Genomic DNA, 19,688 nt, shown 5'->3' with positions numbered 1-19,688 from the left:
TAAAATTACTTAATTCACTTGGCAGGTAGGAAGCAAATTTCTTTAGGATTTCTGGGTAAACGTCTTTAAGGATTGAACTGTAAAAGGTTCTAGATCACTTTACAGGAGCAAGACGTTTGGAAAAACCTGTTTCCAAATAATGGCGTGCGATTTTATGCAGGTTCAGTCTGGAATCAAAAACGTGTTTTTGAGGGGGGGCAGGACTTGCTTTAGAACCTTTTATCCAAACTGAAAAGAAGGAAAGTCGTGAGTCATGACCCAAGCATTTTTGTTCCTTCACACTTGAATGTCAAATTTTTAGATTATTACTTGCTGCTGATTTGAGAAAACTCAGAAAGGACCCCTTAGCACTTGAACTTACTAAACCTCAAACTGTCTAAAGTTTTATATAGAAATAGGTCTTTGCATGTCTATATCTATCTAGCTATCTATCCATACATCTATCTGAGCAGACAAACACCTGCCCACAGTGGTGATGTGGAAAGTCATTCATGATAGCATCCACTTTAGCACAGATAGGTCACTACTGCGTACCACAGTGGCTGCTTATAGTTTCAAAGTTTTGAGATGGATACTTGGTAAATCCTCTGAATAAGCACCGAGCAAGTTTGAGCTGCAGTCAAATGTACAGTAGACAAGAAATAGAATGAGTAATTTACAGTTGCATCACAGAAGCCATTCATGCTTGTACATCCCAATACTGACTCCTCGGTGCAATTTTTAGTTCAGTTCTACATGTATTATGAGTGAGAGAAAGCAGGCACTAATAGTAGAGTTGTTTCAGTCATGGCTGCATGTCGTTATTGAAGCACCTTTTTAGCAGTTCACTGGATGTATCTGGTGTTATGCGTCATACATACCCACCTCCCCATAGCTGTTTGGCAATCTTTATTTTAAAATTATTTTTATAGTATTTTAAAGGTTCTTCATTATACCATAAATAGTAATGGCTTGAATGAGGACACTGAACTGAAGCTGAGTCCTGGCAAGGGAGAGGTGCTTGTGGTTTGGTAGCTTCCAGATCTGGGAAACAGAAAGATGGTCTGTTCTGACTGTGGTTGGACTTCCCTAAAAGATCAGGTCCATTGCCTTGGTGGAGGGTGGGGGAAGTATGCCTGTAATCCACTTCCATGGAGTATCTTTTTCCAAGCATGCTTGGTTTAGCTTTCCTGGACATGGCTAGCATGGCCATGATTATCCATATTCTTGTAATCTGCTGTTTGTACTATTGTAATTTGCACTACACAAGGCTGTCCTTGAAGATGCCTCGGAGATTGCAATTGGTGGGAAATGCAGCAGCCAGAGTTTAGATGGTGCTTTCAGCTTGGGACCTTTTTCATTGCTCCTCAGAGATCTGTATTGGCATTGTTGTTGGTCACTGAGCCCAATTCAATCTCTCTCTCTGGGCAGTTTGATAATCTGCTGCACAGCTAGATTTCTCCACCTTACCAGCAATAGTTAGTGCTAAGATGGCACCCGGTACATTTCTGAGCACAATTCAAAGTGTTGGTGCTGACCTTTAGAGCTCTAAACGGCCTCGGCCCTGTATACCTGAAGGAGCATCTCCTCCCTCCATGTTCAGCTGGACACTGAGATCTAGCTCTGAGCGTCTTCTGGCGGTTCTTTCACTGCGAAAAGTGAAGCTACAGGGAACCCGGTAGAGGGCCTTCTCCCATCAGATGTCAAGAAAATAAATAACTATACAACTTTTAGAAAACACCTGAAAGCAGCCTGTATAGGGAAGCTTTTTAATGTGTAGTGTTTTATTATGTTTTTATATATATTGGAAGCCAGCCAGATGGACAGGGTATAATTAATAATAATAATAATAATAATAATAATAATAATAATGTGCATTATAATTAGACACCTGAAAATGCCATATCCATCTCAGACAAACTCCTTGACTCTTTATTTACCTACCCCTCTGGACATGTTGCAGTCTGTCAGAGTTACTCTGATCTTCCTTGTGTTGGCTTGTACACCAACATATTTAATGACTGTCCCGACCGTGCGTTAGTTGGAACATTTACTCCTTCTGGACATGGCAGCGTTTGCTTCTCTAACAGGTAAGAAGAGACGTTCCAGAGGGCTTCCTAACTAACATCAAATGTTAACCGCAGCAGGCACTGAGAGACAGTCCTTTGGCGGTACCTGCTATACTGGATGTAGGACATAATTAAAAGGCTCCCACATTGTTTCAAGCATGACTCACTCCCTCGCAAACTAAAAGTGTGTTTCAAAAGCTTCCATTCACCCCACCCAGAACAGCACAGACATCTTAAGGTAGCAGCCGGCACTGCTGTATCGTATATGGTGCAGTGACAGCCACTGATCCATCAAGTTGGGCCTGATGACCTGCATTGGTTAGCTCAAAACACTTGACACAACAAGTGAAGGTGCTGTTCTGGTGCAGCACTTCTTATATCCTTTCTTAAGAATCTTGTTTAATTTACATGGTAGTTTAGAGCTCAAGGTAAGCCATGTACCAACTTGCTGTGTGGAATCAGAGCCTTGTAGAGTTCAGGTATCCTTCTCTCAACTTACGGTGAGTTACAAGCATTCCATACACACAATTTTTTTATATCAAATAGAATGGGAAGGGAGAGCAAAGTCTTTCACACCTAGTTTAACACTATCAGCCTAGACTGTGCTGCATGCCTCTGCTGATTTGTGGATCATAGCCTTAGCAGATGAAATTGTGGGTTTTTTGCCTTGGATAAAACCACAATGGGATATAATATATATGATATGTCATTGATTCCTGTAAAGTATGCCTAGAATAACCAGTGTTAACATGGGGTTATCCAGGCACCTTCATGTTTTGCAGTTAAAAAGTAAGGGCTACGTTACGAAATAATTTTGTGACTTTCTTAAGTCTGGATTGTTCATTCACAGCCACTGTGCACACCTGTGTTGAATGCTATATGAATATATAGATGAAGCGATAAACGTGCTAATTACTATGTTAATTAAAAGCACCAAGATCAAAGTAGACAGCTTGAGTTACTCATTATGTTTTACTAAATGGCACCGTGAAAAACTGGCTTTTGGTTTCTGCAGCAGCAGCATAGCAATGATATTTAATCAGGAAGGAGGCATGGTGACTAATAAAGATGGAGAAATACTACGCCAGTGGAAATGGCCTGGAGAAGGGAAGCTTGATGACCCAGTTATTATGCAGGTAATATTTATTATTTTTTTATTTAATTTTTTTTCTAATACAGCTTTCCTTCTGGGGGATGCTGTTATTTACAGTGTTGTAAATTCTTCAGCTAACAGAAGTAGCTAACTACCTAAGCTTGCTCACAGTAAAATTAATGAACGAAGTTTAATGAAGAAAATGATACTTTGAACTAATTTTCTTCTTCCCAAGATGAAGCAGCACAAACACTATGATGAAGATTGAGCCATCATGGTACAAAACAGGATCATATTCATATATCAAATCCATATTTTTATAAATTACATGTGCTTTTGTATGAATGAGTTATTATAATATATTTATGTTTTTAAGTGTGTTGTAAGTTGCCTGGAGACATCTGTGTAACAAGTGACTTAAGAAGCCTAATAATTATAATAATAATAAATAAGCAGAAGAGAAGTGGGAAACTGCGTTACTTTAAAACTGAACTGCTTTGCTCCTGTCCCTTCCTTTCCCCCTAAGGCCACATGCTTAACCTAGCACTTCTTAAACTGTCAAGAGTAGAAAAGTCATGTTTGCACTCGACCTTTCCTTACTATGATGTAAAATTTGAAGTAGAGATTAAATTTCACCCCTTTATCTGGCAACCCAACCCTATCCAATCCTGGCAACTAGCTATGCTCTGTACTTTCCACAACCACCCCGGCAACCTACATCTGGCAAGAGGTACAGAAGCCTAATTATATCTTGCAATTATATGTGCCCAATTATATCTTGCAGACACTAGTTTTTTTAAAGGGGGTGTGGTAGAGAACATGCTCTGCATGTGAAAGGTCCCAAGTAGACTTGGGTGAGAACCTTGTCTGAACTCCTAGAGAGCCATTGCCAATCAGTGTTGACAGTAATGAAGTAGATGGACCAATGGTTTTGATGATGCTGTAGTTGACAGATTCCTGTATTCCCACAACAGCATTTCTGGGAAAGCGCCATAGCTCATTTGTAGCACACCTGCTTTGCATGCAGAAGGCCCTAGCTTCAATCCCTGGCACCTTCAGGTATGCCTGGGAATTCTCCTGTCTGAAACCCCAAAGCCAGTCAAAGCAGAATAGACAATTCTGAGCTAATTGGACCAAACTGCTTTGCGGGAGGAATGGAACATCAGGTGGGAAGGGAGGTGGGATGGAGTATCCTGGAGAGGGGCACAGCACACTGGAACACCATAAACAATAGCTCTCTGGTTAGTGACAGATTTCCCTTGTGGCTTCCTATCTTCATTTTGGCAAATTTCCTAGCCAAACAATACTGTGAAGTACACATCTCTTATGTCTTACCCTAGGTTAACAAGTGCATCACAGTGAAGGTTGCAGGACGCTTTGCTGTTGGATTGCTTTACAAGTGGCGACATGAAAGCGTGCGTTTGTCTTTGTCACCGGTACGAGGTGTGGCTGGTCCACAGTTAGAAAACCTGGTATGGTGCAATAGCTTATGATGCAAAAAAACCCACACAACATGTCAATCAGGCTGGAGCCTGCAGGGAGGTTGCAGGGAGATAATAGACCTCCGTGGTGGGTTGTGGGAGAATTTGGTTGCGAGAGGATTTGCAAGAAGTAAAATATTTGTTGCACAGTAGTTTCAAAAGGAATAACAGATAGAAGAGGGCCGTTTCCGGCTCTTGCACATACATACTGTTTCCCTGCAAATGGACTTTTCCATTCAGTTCAAAATCAGGATCAGCTTGACATTTAAATTCATGGGAATACTATTGGAAGCCCTACACAAATGTTAGAGTCCTAGTGGATTGCGTGTATTCAGGCAAGTGCAATAGTGAGACAAATGAATATAGATAAGACACTACATTATTTCCTCCTACATCAGGGATGGGGACTCCCAATTCCCACCATCCCATAATATAACAAAGACACCACAGTCTCCAGTGACCTACAGTTTAAGGAAACCAACCATGAGTTATGTGCTGACAGCACCCCTGAAATCTCTCTCTGCTCGGAGATTGGGGTTCACATAGCAGTATTTTAAGCAGCACAGCCAGGAGCCAAACAGAAATATTGCTGTTTGGTTACAGGTAATCTCATACCAGTCACACAGAATTTAGCTTCTGCTATTTTCTGATGGGGTTATGTGCTTCATGGCTGGCAGCAATTCAACAGCAGGTGCAGTTGCCAACAAAAGGTTCGCCTGTTTCGCTACTTGTCCTGTAGCTATGGGAAATTATAAGACTCCTGCAAGAAAAATGGGTAGAAACTCAATGGATTGCACATGATTAAAGCAAATTCTGTTGTTTGTTCTCTCTTGGTTTTCTAGAGCAAGATATTCACCGAAGTTAATCTACCATCTACATCAGTAAAAGGATTTTCTAAAACACATGGCAAAACAGAAGACGCAAAAAAATCTCTTAAAAAGGAAGTAAGCAGCTGTCAGAAACTCAATATTAAAATAAGTAAATGTAATTTTATTTTCACACTGTTATAGCTTACTTTTTTCTAACATTTCCTCTGCCTTTGCCCATCCACTAGGATACTGTAACAGCAGCGTATTTTGCAACAATTTATTTTCGTTATGCTGATTTAACACCAGCGTATTTTGCTACAATTTATTTTCGTTATGCTGATTTAACACCATAAAACTTGTGTGCAAAACGCCCCTTCAGCTAATGCAACTTTGATTCCTTATTTCACAATATCGTAGGAACATGTCTTGAAAAACCCAATAGAAATGAAAGGCAGATGTACAATATTTGCAGCTGTTTACTGGAAGCTTGGGTGCCACAAAAAGATTCCACATATCTGCAAATGCAGAAAGGAAGACTGAATAAATAAATATAAATAAGAGGGCGGGGAGATAACCGAAGGGGAAAAGACAGACAAGACAGAAGAAGCAGGGGCCAAGACAAAGGAAATAAGAGTTGAAGCTGGCCAACATTGTTGCCTCCTGGTCTACCGGTCATGTCTATGGCTTTGTACATATTCCTCCCATTTGATGGGTTGTACTTTGATGAAGTGAAAGGAGAAGGGAAGGAGGCAGGGGTTTGTGGTGAAGGGACAAAGGGAAGGATGAAGCAGGCAGATTAGGAGATAACGTGTGGGGAAAGCAGAAGCTGAGGTGGGATCAATTGGAGGCAATAGAGTAGAACAAAAATATAGGCCAAGAGAAGTGGAACAAGGCAGCTGAGAATAAGGAAGAGAATACCTGCCACAGAAAGGATCACATGTTGCCTTTTCGTTATGTATTATTTATGTAACATCATATTTATACCCTGCCTTTCCTCCATGGAGATAAAGGCGGTGTACATAATTCTGCCCCTCACCATATTATCCTTGCAACACCTCTGTAAGGTAGGTTAGGATGAGAGACAGTGACTCCCAGCAAGCTTCATGGCTAAGTAGAGATTGAAACTCTGGTCTCCCAGGTCTGACACTCTAACCACTGTGGCACACTGTTCAGTTTGAGGTGCCAGGTTCAGACTGCTTTGCTGGAACCTTTATTTAGTTTTATCTTCTGGGAATGTTTGTACCAGCCATTCTATTTTTTATCTGGTCCCTTATTACTGTTACTGCTTTTTCTTTGTTGTGCTGCTCATAATTTGATCTGATTTCTGATTTAAAAAAATTACCACAGGAGAGAATACCTAGAATTCCAGAAGAGGATTTAAGCCATGTCAAAGACTACAACCCTACCAGAGAATTAAAAGCGCTGAGATGTAAGATCAAGAATATCCTAGAAGACTGGATGGAATATTACCAGATAGCCTTAGGTCAGTCTTTAATTTAGTAGCCTAAGTATTGGAGGAGGATGCTAATACTTCTAAATTCAGAGGAATGAAATAAGTAATGACATGGTTTATATTTTTGGTGTCAGGTATTTAAATATATTTTAAAATTATAATCAGTATGTATAGACTAAGCATTACAGTTCATCTGCATTTGTATCTGTTCATGTGATATTAACCTAACAGCTGCAGCTGCTTTGCAAAAAGGGAATATGAAATCACTTAATGAAATTATATATTGTTTTATCTTGTTTTACATTTTTTATCTGAAAGGTACACTTTCCTATAACCAGTTTTCACATTTCATTAGTTTGTTTGCAGGGCATGCTTTGCGATCGGACTTTTGGTACTAATTATTTTCATTTATGTATACATGAAAATACATCACATAAAGTCATGTGTGATTGATAAAAAACCCCACATGATATATGTATACATGTGTGAACTAAGCCAGTATTCTGTGTGTGATTTCATTTCCCTTAGTTCCAGAGCCTATTGTATGACAGGAGAAATCAGAATATTTCCTGATCCTACATCTCCAGGGCACTCACCATATATAGCAGAAGAATACTTTGTGTTCTTAGCTTGGGTTTGAGCTGATCATTGGTCATGCTGCCTAGGGCTAATGGGAATTGCATCCAACAACATCTGGAAGGCGAAAAGTTCACCATCACTAGACTGGAAGATAAGAACTGGTACAATTTCTCTACACCAAAGAGGTGAAGCGCTGGTGGAAGCTTGAGCCTAGGGGAAGCAGAGAAGCAGAAGGGGAAGCAGAGAAGCAGAGTGCAATGTGGTCTATGAACATTGTCTTCCCTTTGGCCAACGTTTTATTGGAAGCAGACATCTTGCTTAATCAAAATGTGATGTTAATTTTCCTAGCTATTTTCAAAGTGTTTCCTCTTCGCAGTACAGAAACACTAAGCGTTATAAATAATATAAATTAGCATTTGGTTGCAATTATTTCTTAAGTGTATAAAAAGGTATTTATTCTCTTAACTTCTTAAAACAGTATTTCCTGGAAGTTGCATTGAATGGGAAGGACTCCACTTGAAGGGGACATTTTGCTTTGCACTTTCAGTTCTTGTGATGTTCAGTTGTGCTCACGCAGTTAACTAAATTCCAAATGAATCTAAGTCAGCTGTCTTACATGTGAGCTTAAGGCCTTTTTAAAGTTTGTTGCCTTGGTGGTGTATTGTTGCATTTCAGAAATCAGCTCACCACACACACGCAGAACCTCAGCCTTCCCTCGGATTGCTGGCAGACAGTGCAAAACACAACATGGGGATGCCTTCATTGGCTTCCATACAGCGCAGGGAAAAAGAGAATGACAGGGAGACAGAGACCCTTACACCAGGCAACCATCCTCCTTTCCAGTCTGTTCCGTCTTGTGGCCCCACTCAAGGTGTGTCACCTGGTTCTTACAGGTAAAAGCACAAGAAGTCAAATGCCTACCATCTCCCTTTGCAATGGAGAGTAAATACTTCACCATTCTGTGAATATATGGAGGAATTTGATGTAGCACTATGAGGACCCTTCCTTCAGTGCAAGCATTTCAGTTTGCCAGATGGAACAATTCCCCCCTCTCCTCTGCCTGCAAGCTGTTCTAGGAGTTCTCCTGACACACACACCCCCAAGCCAATTTGGCGGGGTGCATGCAGGGACCAAGGAAAAGCCTCATTGTGGATAAATTTCCCAATTTGCTCAGAATATTACCTTTCTTTTATTAAAGTTAATTTTAAAACTTTGTGCTGGGTAAATGAAAATAAATTGAGAAAATATTCCAAAGGGACAGGTGTAAAATGTTGCAATACTGTATTAATTCTTTTTTGTAGCAATGAGTTTGGTTTCCAAATCCTCTTAATTAAGATAGGTGCAAGCTAAATATTGGGTCATGAATCAACCACAGCACACATAAGCTCAACTGATAAATCACCAGAGAGGAGTGGGAACAACTTCCTTTATACTGGGATCTTATACTGCTCTGATTAAGTGCTTTAGGAATTCAGCATGTACCTATAAGCGATACTGCAGAGGTGCAGAATCTGTTGCATCCTGTATGCTGAATTTCAGCTTTCAGCATCTTTGAATATTGACCATGTTGGCTGGGGGTGATGGGACTTGGAATCCAACAACTTCTGGAGGGACAGAGGTCCCCCACATATGTTGCATAGTATGAAACAGCCATTAGAAATGGGTCTACATTGCATATCAGTGTAAATATCAGCATAGATACCTTGGAAATGCAGGAAAACTCTTAAGTGTGTTTATTTTCTCTTGCAGAGACCCTCATTTATTGAGCAGCATTTTCAGAACAAATAAACCACCCATGGCTCACCTTAATGTAAACAATGACACACTCCAAACCTCTCACAAAGCAAAGTAAGTAAAACTAAATACCATTTACTTTGTTCTTTGGAGACTTACTAAGATTCTTTAAATGGCATTTATATTATTTGAAGCATATGTTTTAAGAATGACACAAATATGTATTTTTACTTTGGAGAAGTAAGGCAAATATGACAATTAGATCAATTTAGAATAGCTTTGCATTATGTATATTATATATTTATTATTCTATTTATTATGTTTATATCTTCCACTTTTCCTCCAAGGAGTTCAGGGGAGCATACATGGTTCTGTACCCTCCAACAATAATTCATCTTTGTAAAATAGACTAGAATTGAGCTGCTCACAATCCAGTGGCCTTAATTTTACTACGTTTACTTGGATTGGATTTCTGAAGTTGCAATCTGCAACTAGGAATGTGAAGAAAGCAGTCCTTTTCCACTGCAGCAAGCAACCAACATTTCCTTACATTTGTAATGTTATCACTGTAACAATGGTAGGTTCAGTTCTGGTAGCCTTGGAAGCAAGTTGTTCTTGTTTTTCCAAAGAAATAAGCATTTGTGTCTTACACACTTCAGGACCTTACCACTATTTATTCAGCGTCTTATCCAAATTTTGTTTGAAGCTGTCTTCAGAACTTGTTCAGCCAGTTTATCCACACAAAGAGCATCTGCTAGAGTTTTCTTTATACTAGTTTGGCTAGTTCTTCTGCTGTAAAGGATCCGAAAGAGCATAAAGTGCTGTGGACACAGTTATACCTTTAGAAAACCATGGATTTCAGCTAAAGTCAGGACTCCGGGTTTATTTGTAGAATAATGCAAGGAGAAAAGAAGTGTGAGCAAGGTGATTGAGCGGGTGGTCACTGAACAACTCCAGGCACTCCTGGAGGATGTGGACCATTTAGGTCCCTTCCAGTTGGGATTTAGGCCTCATCATGGGACTGAAACTGCCTTGGTCGCACTGGTCGATGATCTCTGGTGGGCCATGGATTGAGGTGAAGAACAAAATACTGTAAGCCCCTTTGCAATGTTAATTAAATGAATAACTAAACAGAAGAGCTACGGTTCATGACAAAATGTTGGATAGCCCTCAAGGAAATAGCTGATCCCAAAAGGCACATTAAGAAGTTGTAGAGAAAAAGCATCATGATGATAAAAACCATTTCAGACAGAGAGATGATTTTGCAGCAGCCTTTTGAATTACCTGGGAAACAGAAAGACTTTGTTTGGTAGATCAAGTAAGTGTAAGCTGGTTAAAATGTTGTTACTTCAGTTCATTCACACTCCAACTTACGCTCCTTTTACCACTGCTTTCTCATGACAGTGAAAAGGCATGCACTGCATCACACAGTGCCTGCCCTGCAGTCCTTCGAAGAACGATGCTGGGAGATGAAGTGAGGATATGCAGATGCAGCAACCATCAGATTCCATATGTTTCAGACCTGGAATATGATCACATTATTAACAACCAGATGTCTTCCTCAGAGCAGATCACAGTGGTCTGTGTGACTACTTCATTGAGCGCGGCAGATTACGACCCCAGAACAGACAAGCACCTAGAACAGCTCTATGAGAGAAAGAACAAGAACAGGAGTATGCCATGTACACAGGTAGGGCTCTCGGGTGTTGTCTCAATCACATCAGTGACCTGGTTCACCTGTTAACACTCAGCCAAGCTATGGCTAAGCATGAACACACAAGAATTGCTGGTGCCTCATTGTCCTGCTGGCATGCTAGCCAGAGCTAAACCGTGGGTGGCTTAGTGTTACGTCCAAACCTAGGTTTACGGTTTGTCTTGCTCCAAACAAACCATGAGCTGTAACCAATGTTTGTTCTTGGTTTGTTCCCCAGGCAAACCATGAGCCCAAGTTTGGATGTAAAGCTACGTGAAACCATGGTTTAGGTCCCGGTAGCATGGCATTAGCAGGCAATGGGGAAGGATATTTTCCTGTGAGTAGCCACATGCTTGCTTGTTCACACTTAGCCATGGTATAACTTAGTGTCGCATTTGAACTGGGCCGATGACTGATGTAAAAGCAAGAAGATTTTGAATAACATCTTGGTGTGAAAAAATTGCTTCATTTTATATTTTTGACTTCTTACAAGTACAGAGAAATTGGGTAGTTGACACAGGAGTTTAATGCCACAAAATGTCCTTTTATATCATTTGTGGATGGGGTATAAGTCTAGGGTTGTCATATGACCTCTTTTTCCAGAACACGTCCTCTTTTTCTAAAATGAGTCGTTATAGCGATCCATAGTTAAAAGTAGAAGTAGGCAAATGTGTCCTCTTTTTTGCTCTTCAAAATATGACAGCCCTAAGATGGGTGAGCTTTTTCTGAACATGAATGCTGTTTCCCTATACACACTAGATCTAAATTAACAGTAGTGCCCCCCCTTTTTTTGGTAAGGTGGGAGTACATCAGAGGGACATTCTGACAATTAGGCATGTCCATCACTAAGTTAAATGTGTTTGGGCCACTTGCCAATGTGAGCAGTAAATAGCTGAATAATTCAATTCCTTTAATGCTGACTTGTTCAATGGGAACATTGTGCTCTGACATCTGGTAGAATAAGATTTATTATTGCTATTGTTGACCTAGTCTTATAATGATGCTGTCTTTGTTTTTGTAGGGTCGTCTGGACTCTTTTCGCCTGCTCAAATACGATATTGGGTCTGCAGATGAGTTTACAGGCCACTGTGGATCACTACTGGTGAAAAGGCATAATATTGCTCCTGGCATGTTTTTGGTAGGTTATAGCCTTCCTGTCGCACATCTAGGTCATTTCAACTCATACCGAGCAAATGGCTTCCAGATCCTATGGCTGGAGTCTACTTCTTGTGTTCTTCGTTCAAGACAGTCTATTCCCCATTTCATAGCAAATGGCGATGTAGAACAAAGGCAATGCTGACATCTTCCTCTTGTCCATTGGGATCAGTGCCATCACAATAATTGGAACATAAGGATGATTGGTTTCGTTCTGCAGAATAGTGAAAGATATGGCACTGACTGGAAAAAGACATAAAATTCCAGTTTCTCCCTCAAAGGGGTCTGGTAAGAACAACTGTTCATGTTTCTGATCTGAGAACTAAGGAAAATATCTCTATTCTCTCACTGTTTTAGATAGTTGGGTAAAGGGGGAGAGTTGGAAGCACTATAGTGAATGGGCCTATAATGTGTTTGTGTCAGCAAATGATATAAACTCTAGAAAGGTGACTCCTCCACCTTATTTTCTGAATGTGGAGCCTAACAGAAGCAAGAATGAAATAGCTGGCATGATCCCTTCCCAATGCAAGGGACATGTTTAAAATACAGTGGTACCTTGGGTTACATACGCTTCAGGTTACATACGCTTCAGGTTACAGACTCCGCTAACCCAGAAATAGTACCTTGGGTTAAGAACTTTGCTTCAGGATGAGAACAGAAATAGTGTGGCGGCGGCGGCGGGAGACCCCATTAGCTAAAGTGGTGCTTCAGGTTAAGAACAGTTTCAGGTTAAGAATGGACCTCCGAAATGAACTAAGTACTTAACCCGAGGTACCACTGTACTCTGTTACAATGAATGCAGGACAAATACTTCCCAGGACTGAGAGTAAGGTTTATTCTTACTGGGGCAACTGGACCTCTTCTCCATGACTCTCTCCCTGGTTACTAATGAGCACTTATTCCATTGGGCATTGTATGCCTATAGCCAGTAAGTAGTGTATACCTGCTCTTCCAGAAGCAAATAAATAAATGAGTGCATTGGACTCACCTGAAGGGTATTTTTACATGCTAGCATCTTGGATTCCTGTCCAAGAAGCAAGCAAGCAAGCAAAATATCTCTTTGTAGTCACCTCTAAGCAACTGTAACTTCTAAGTTTGTCCAGCAGAGGGCCCCTGTCCACCTACATCTAGATTTACTAATCTATAAAACGAGATTTCCCTTCCATTTTAATCTGTTGCAGCTACTTCCTATTTGCAAATTACTTCAGTTTCTGAACCACTACTGTTGACTCCTCCTCAATTTCAACCCAGTGAGCAAGAAGGTCTCATAAAATATATGGTTTTCCAGGGTTATCATGAATGTTTGTGCAAACTGGGGAGCACGAGTTAAAAAAAAGAAAAATTATGTGAAAACAATTGTCACAAGCTGCAGAGCCGAAGCTAAATTTATAAAATCCTAGCCTATCTGCTGGAGCTTGTTCCCAAGTAAGCATGCAAATAATTTTGTATAATGAATATAGCTTAGCCTTTACAAACTGACAAATACCAAGGTTAGCAAGTGTTATTTTTTATAATAATCTTCGATGGTTGTGAATAAAATGTGTCATGAAAGAGCAGAAATATAGTGTTATCTGTCTTCTGGTTTGTGCACAGTCTCTTCAAGTTTGGCTTACCTGAATCAATTACCTTAACTGACGAAAGGCCTATAAGAATGACCTTTTGCACTTGATTGCTTTTGCCCAATCAACTGTCAAAGTAGGCCAATTATTTCTCTTGGTGTTAGTTGAGAATATAGGAAGCTGCCTTTACTGAGTCAGACCACTGATGCACCAGGCCCAGTATTCTGGCAGGAGCTCTCCAGGCTTCCAGACAGGGGTCTGTCCCAACCGAAGATACCAGGGACTGGCCCTTGGGCTTTTTGCCTGCAAAATATGCACTCTGCCACTGAGCTATGACCCTTCTTCTAGAATGCTTGGCTGCCTCTTTTTATGCAGGTAAGGAAACATTCTCCCCAAACTGTGCTACATTAGGATAAAAGAAATCCTTGAAACTATCCCATAGAAGTGATCAACCCAAACATTATTCAAGGTACCTGTTTCAGTTTCCTCAACTTTTACATTTCGATTCAAACACTCTCTAGAGGGCAACATCAAAAGTTTTCAGGACTCCTTTGTTTGAGAGGGTTTCCATAAATGCAGACCTGAATCTGCCCAGGCTGCCCCACAACTGACAATCCTGTGCATATCTACTCAGAAGCAAGCCCCAGCACCTGTACCCAGACAAATGGGTTACAAACCTGAAGCAGGTGGTGTGTCTTTCTACAAGCTGGCTGAGAAACTTCCGTAGCCTGGAGCATGAAACCTACAATTGGCTAAGAACAGCAAATCTTAATGAGCTGGATTACTGGCCTGCCACTAAACAAAATGAACTACCCCAGGAGCAAGATGGCAAACGCCTAGCTGAAAACAGTTGAGCTAAAAAGGTTAACAATGTCTTGCAGGTGACAAACTAAACATTAGTTCATGCTACAATACAGAAGAATGCCAGTGATGGAGGCACCCTAGCCAAGGTTTAGAAGGTGCTGGGTCTCTCCAGTGCTGGGGAAAGCTGTGATATTGTACTTAGTTCTGGGCAGTCAGTTCAGCAGGTGAGCAGGATGACTCATGATGGTGTGATATGGCCTGATAATGAATTTAAAATTGGTAATGTGGCTCCAGACAAAACCGCGTCCCATTCTCCTGTATGTCTCCTCAAAGGCAGCTTTTGCATTCTACTCACAGGCTGATGTTTTATGTATTTTTGACAGATGTACATTCGAGGAAAGCTGCTCTTTGCCAACTACATTTTCAATGGATACAGCAAATCAGTGAAAGATCTTCAAAAGCAGATTGCCCTGACAAGGAACAATTACAACAGGGGCTACTACTTACCCCCTGATTATAGACTGAGGTATTTTACTCTGTGTAGACATACCTGTGATACATAGCTTTAAATGTGGTTTGTTGCATCCTATCATAATAGATAATTTGGTAGATCATATTATGACACTTCTAATCTAACCCTGTCTATGGGGCTAAACCAGCAAATTATTTGAAGAATTGTTGTGACAAAGCAGCACAGCAGAGAGAGTGGATGAGAAGGGCAGTATAACTTTTAATGAGAGAAAGGAGAAATTCAGAAAGTTATATAAAAGTACAGTTTATATAAGTCAAGCATCAGAAGAATTAATAGAGAAGTTCAGAAACAGGAAATAATGTTTTATTACATAAAGTACTTATTCAAAAGTTACAATCTCCTATGTACATTCTTGTTAGTTTAGGAAACAGGTATGATTCCTTACACAGGAAAGAATGACAATCCAGCTGGTAGTGTTGCTCTTTCTCATGAAATACTTGCATTTGTCTGTATACACTTTGATAGAGTATCAAACAAATATTCAAAACAAAGGCAGCAGAAATCTGGAAAGGGCTTCTTTAGCAAACAAGCTTATCAGCATCAAATTAAGCTAATATAAATGATTAGAACTTGAAAAAACAGACCTTTAGTTCTAGGAAACCTACATCACATAATTAAGCACCTGTCAATCTCAGCACAATATAAATTCACTTCCTGAAAATAGTTCGCCTCAGTTGCAGCATCTCTTTTCTGCTTTCTGGCTGAAAAACCAAGTTCCCTCTCTGTATAAATGAATTCCATTCCAAAGCAGCAGCAGCAGTGAGGTAGAGATGGGACATCTCATATATTGATGAGAAATCTCTCAGCTGCATGTACAGGCTTAACCTTAAGGTAAAGTCGCAGAGGGAATTGACTTTCCCATTGTGATCACAGGCTGCCACAGTGGCAAGAACAGAGTCTGAGACCATGTACAGACAACTTTTCAGAAACTTGATGGCATTTTAAAGCCGCCATTAATCTGCAGAAGTGTACACAGCCTGCAATACAGAGCTTAGGAGAAAAGCTACCAACTTGGCCTCTCCGCCACACTAACCTGTGGCCCTCCAAATGTTGTTGGACTACAACTCCCATTATCGCCAATGGTCAGCAATATCTGGGGCCACACTTCAACTATCCCTGCAAAGGGTGACTGGGATTTATCCAGAATGAAGCCCTCCTTTATAGGCCTTTTTGTGTCCAGTATTCTCTTTCAGCCTCCTCAAGTGCTGCCTGCTTCCCACTACTGATTAATCTCATATGGTCTCTTTTTTTTTGGATTTGGATTTGATATCCCGCCTTTCACTCCCCTTCAGGAGTCTCAAAGCGGCTAACATTCTCCTTTCCCTTCCTCCCCCACAACAAACACTCTGTGAGGTGAGTGGGGCTGAGAGACTTCAGAGAAGTGTGACTGGCCCAAGGTCACTCAGCAGCTGCATGTGGAGGAGCAGAGACTCGAACCCGGTTCCCCAGATTACGAGACTACCGCTCTTAACCACTACACCACACTGGCTCTCAACTTTTTCATTTGGTGTGACAAGAAGCTCTCTCTGCAGAGGTTGTGTTGGACTGCTGCAGAGTCATTAAGATCTTATCCGAATCATTAAGAGTTTCCCACAGAGCTACTGCATGAGGAAAAATAATACATACTGTGCCTTACTTCAGTCAGCAGGTATAAAGACAGGACCGACCCACATTCATTAGTGAAGTGCCTGAACAGTGAGCCAGCACTGTGCATTGCATAACTAGCTGTTGCCAATATCATTTAGCAAGAAATTCATCTTCAGTAGAAAGTCAGGTTATAAACAACCATTTATATAAATAGACAAAAACTGCAGTGCTGATGAAGCAGATATTTGCCCCTCTCACCTTCTATTTTACTGCAAACTGGAGAACTATGTATTTGCACGATGAAGAGTAGAGTTTTTTTAAAACACAGACAATGAGTTTTGGATTCTAGAGAAGAATGAACAAATCTAAGTATGAACCATGATATGTCAAGTAATGGTTGTTTAAGAGGAGTAAAAGACACCAAAGATATGGAACAACATTCAAGAGAAAGTGAAAACCTTTGGACTGGTTATCTTAAAATACCCTTTCTGGGCTTCACAGCCACACTGAATATTGCAAATGATTCAATGAAAGTGTGAATTTAATTCAACTAATTTGGTATCAGAAACAAAGGGCAAGATTCACCTACCACATCCTATCCCCCTGCATGTCCCCCTCATAACTGGCTCTGGGGTGAGGTGGGAGTACCCTCAAAACAGCACATGGGGGAGGGGCTATTGTTCCATCTGGAAAACTGCAATGCTTGCACAGATGGAATATTTGTAATAGGATGTTTAATTTCACTCAATGTTCTAATACTTATTTTGGTTATAGTAACCTTTAAAGCAAAACGTAAGCACTTATAAAGTGGTTTGCACTAGTTTAAAAGTAAAACAAAATGTCAGCTCCACATGTGGTTTGCCCCCCATCCCAGCCCCAATCCATAATTCAAGTATAATCACATGTCAGGAGCCAGAGTCAGGCAATAAAAACAACAATGTTAGGACGTTAACTCTTTATTCAAATAAACCAAAACAGCATCTCTTCCCAGTAGATCTTGCCCCCATTGAGGCAGTTGCAAGGACTGAAGGTCCCTGTCTTCCCACCGCTCTCTAAAGCTCCTCCTTGCCAGGATCTTTCCCAAACAGTTACAAACTGCGTCTGCATACAACCAATCTCTGCTCTGCTCTTTTCATTTCTCTGAGTTTTCTAGGAGACCAGGGAGAGGGGGGAGGAGCTCGTCACAGCAGGATGGGGAAACCCCTAGGTTCTTCAGCAGCCTGTCTCAACTCTGCCTCTTGGCCAACCTCCTCTCCAGCCTCAGAGTCTGAGCTGCTCTCTGCCAAAGCCTCTTCCTGATCACCCTGTTACCTCTTCTGCATCTGACACCTCCTCCTCCTCCCAGTCTGCTTCCTCTTCTCCCTCTTACCACTCATTGTCATCCCACCACCAGTGCCCTGGCTCTGAGTCTTCTTCCCCTGGGGGTTTCCTTGGGAATTACCTAGCTGGTGCCTCCCACCACTCCTGCATCCAGCCAGACCGTGACACCACACAAGCCTCCTCTTCAGTGCTGTTGTAAAGATTTCTGAGATAGCTAAGTGCTCAGAGCACTTCACCTACATTAAGTATTTTGAACATCTTTTTTATTTCCATTAATTCAACGTATGTCTGTTGGTGAACAAGACTAAAATATGAGAGAAGCTAAAAGGGTCAGCAAAATAAATTAATGCCCAGGGCCCAAAAGCAAACCTACACACACACACACACACACACACACACACAGTAATTGAATTCAGGACTGCTGTTAAAGCGGAAACCAGAAATTACTAGGAAGACCTTAGTGAACTGAGCAACATCTAAAATGTATGCTTAAAAAACCTTGAAAGAACTGTGAGAGTCCTTAACGAGAACAGAGAGGGAGACATGTTACCTGTTAGGAATTCAAATTAAAAATAGGTGATCTGATGTACTCACCTATGGGTTTAACTTATACAACTAGATTTTTTTTATTATATGACTAGGTTTTAAGTGAAGAATGAGTAAGCAATGGAAGCTTTGGACTAAGCTTGTGATTGAGTCTAGGGGAAAAAAATTAAAGTCCACTGTGTTCTGATAACCTAAAATACATAGTAATCAAAGTATACTGAAGTGTACCCTGATTTCTCTTATAACTGCAGTACTTTAATTTGCTTTTTGTATTCCAGTTCTCTTGAAAACAGCCTGCAGAGTTACCCTGAACATACTCAAGCAAGGATTTCACACAATATTTCTAGTTGTATTTGCTATGCCACTGACAGGTATGGAAAAATAATTATTTTGTCTTAAATTCCACATGCTCAGATTAGTAAATTATTGGTTTCAGTTCATGTCCACCATGAGCACCTTGGGGTTTGGATGTTTTGTCTTTTTGAGGTAACACAAATCACAGGAATTATGGAAGAGTTCAAGCTAATGATTTGCAAAGGAATGTCTTACATGAGAATCTTAAATAATGGCCAATATCTTTTTATAAGAATGTTGCTTTGCCCCCACTAGAAAGAAAATCTTAAACCAAGGATAGAGTTCATAGTGTTTCAAGTGTTTGGGGCCTTCAGGGCCATTTCTTTAAAGTATTTCTTTAAAGTTCTCAGAAAATTCCAGTGTGCATACACATGCCCATCTGGGTCACAGACTATGTTTGAACTCTTATATAGATTGCTGTTGAGTATTTACACATTTTGCTTGGTACTTTATTTTGAAATATTCCAGGAGAGCAAGTACCCATGATTTTGTGCTATTCAGCTTATACAAAGGAGCCACCTGCACTCAGGAACAACTCAACGAATGAAGCCAGATCCAAACTCAAATTATTATTTTCCCCTGCAAACTCACCATGAGCTGCAGAGGATCATTGTACAGGAGAAGAAGAAAAAGCCCAAGTATGCACATGAAGTAGGAGAAGAAGAACCTTGGGAAAAGATATGTGAGATGGATGTTGTTTTTTGCTTTTTTCTTAAAGTCTGAAATGAAAAATGGGACTTTTGGGAGGAAACTGAATATATTTCTGTCTTTTGGGGTGATGACTGGAAAAAAATTTTAAAAAAATAATTACGTTAAAATGTTATAGTAAATTCAGGATGCTGTAACTTTTCTAGTCCCCAGACTAGAAAGAAATCATATTTATGATAACAGAATTGTTACATTTATTTGACTCCACTACTGAACAAAGCAATGCACTTTCG

The 19,688-nt window shown here is 40.5% G+C and overlaps 2 protein-coding genes across 5 annotated transcripts in view; both read left to right on the top strand.

Annotated features, from left to right (window-relative positions):
• LOC128422670 (uncharacterized) overlaps positions 1-8,260 on the top strand; it is a 21,344-nt gene extending 13,084 nt beyond the window's left edge. For 2 of the 4 annotated variants that reach the window (XM_053407000.1, XM_053406998.1), the window contains 6 exons: positions 1,920-2,069; positions 3,064-3,184; positions 4,482-4,613; positions 5,465-5,566; positions 6,779-6,914; positions 8,139-8,260. In XM_053407000.1, the coding sequence (XP_053262975.1) occupies positions 1,920-2,069; positions 3,064-3,184; positions 4,482-4,613; positions 5,465-5,566; positions 6,779-6,914; positions 8,139-8,260 (763 nt within the window). The remainder of the gene's footprint in view (positions 1-1,919; positions 2,070-3,063; positions 3,185-4,481; positions 4,614-5,464; positions 5,567-6,778; positions 6,915-8,138) is intronic. The other 2 variants (XM_053406999.1, XM_053407001.1) reach the window with 2 other exon arrangements.
• LOC128422671 (uncharacterized protein C3orf20-like) lies at positions 8,246-19,688 on the top strand. Its single transcript, XM_053407002.1, has 7 exons — positions 8,246-8,334; positions 9,213-9,311; positions 10,602-10,887; positions 11,912-12,028; positions 14,792-14,934; positions 18,672-18,764; positions 19,216-19,688. The coding sequence occupies exons 2-7, from the start codon at positions 9,259-9,261 to the stop codon at positions 19,292-19,294; spliced, it is 771 nt and encodes a 256-aa protein (XP_053262977.1). The 5' UTR covers positions 8,246-8,334; positions 9,213-9,258; the 3' UTR covers positions 19,295-19,688.

The sequence above is a fragment of the Podarcis raffonei genome, chromosome 10 (genome assembly GCF_027172205.1).
Source record: "Podarcis raffonei isolate rPodRaf1 chromosome 10, rPodRaf1.pri, whole genome shotgun sequence".
In the NCBI taxonomy this organism is placed as follows: Eukaryota; Metazoa; Chordata; class Lepidosauria; order Squamata; family Lacertidae; genus Podarcis; species Podarcis raffonei.
This window is presented reverse-complemented; position numbering and strand designations above follow the sequence as displayed.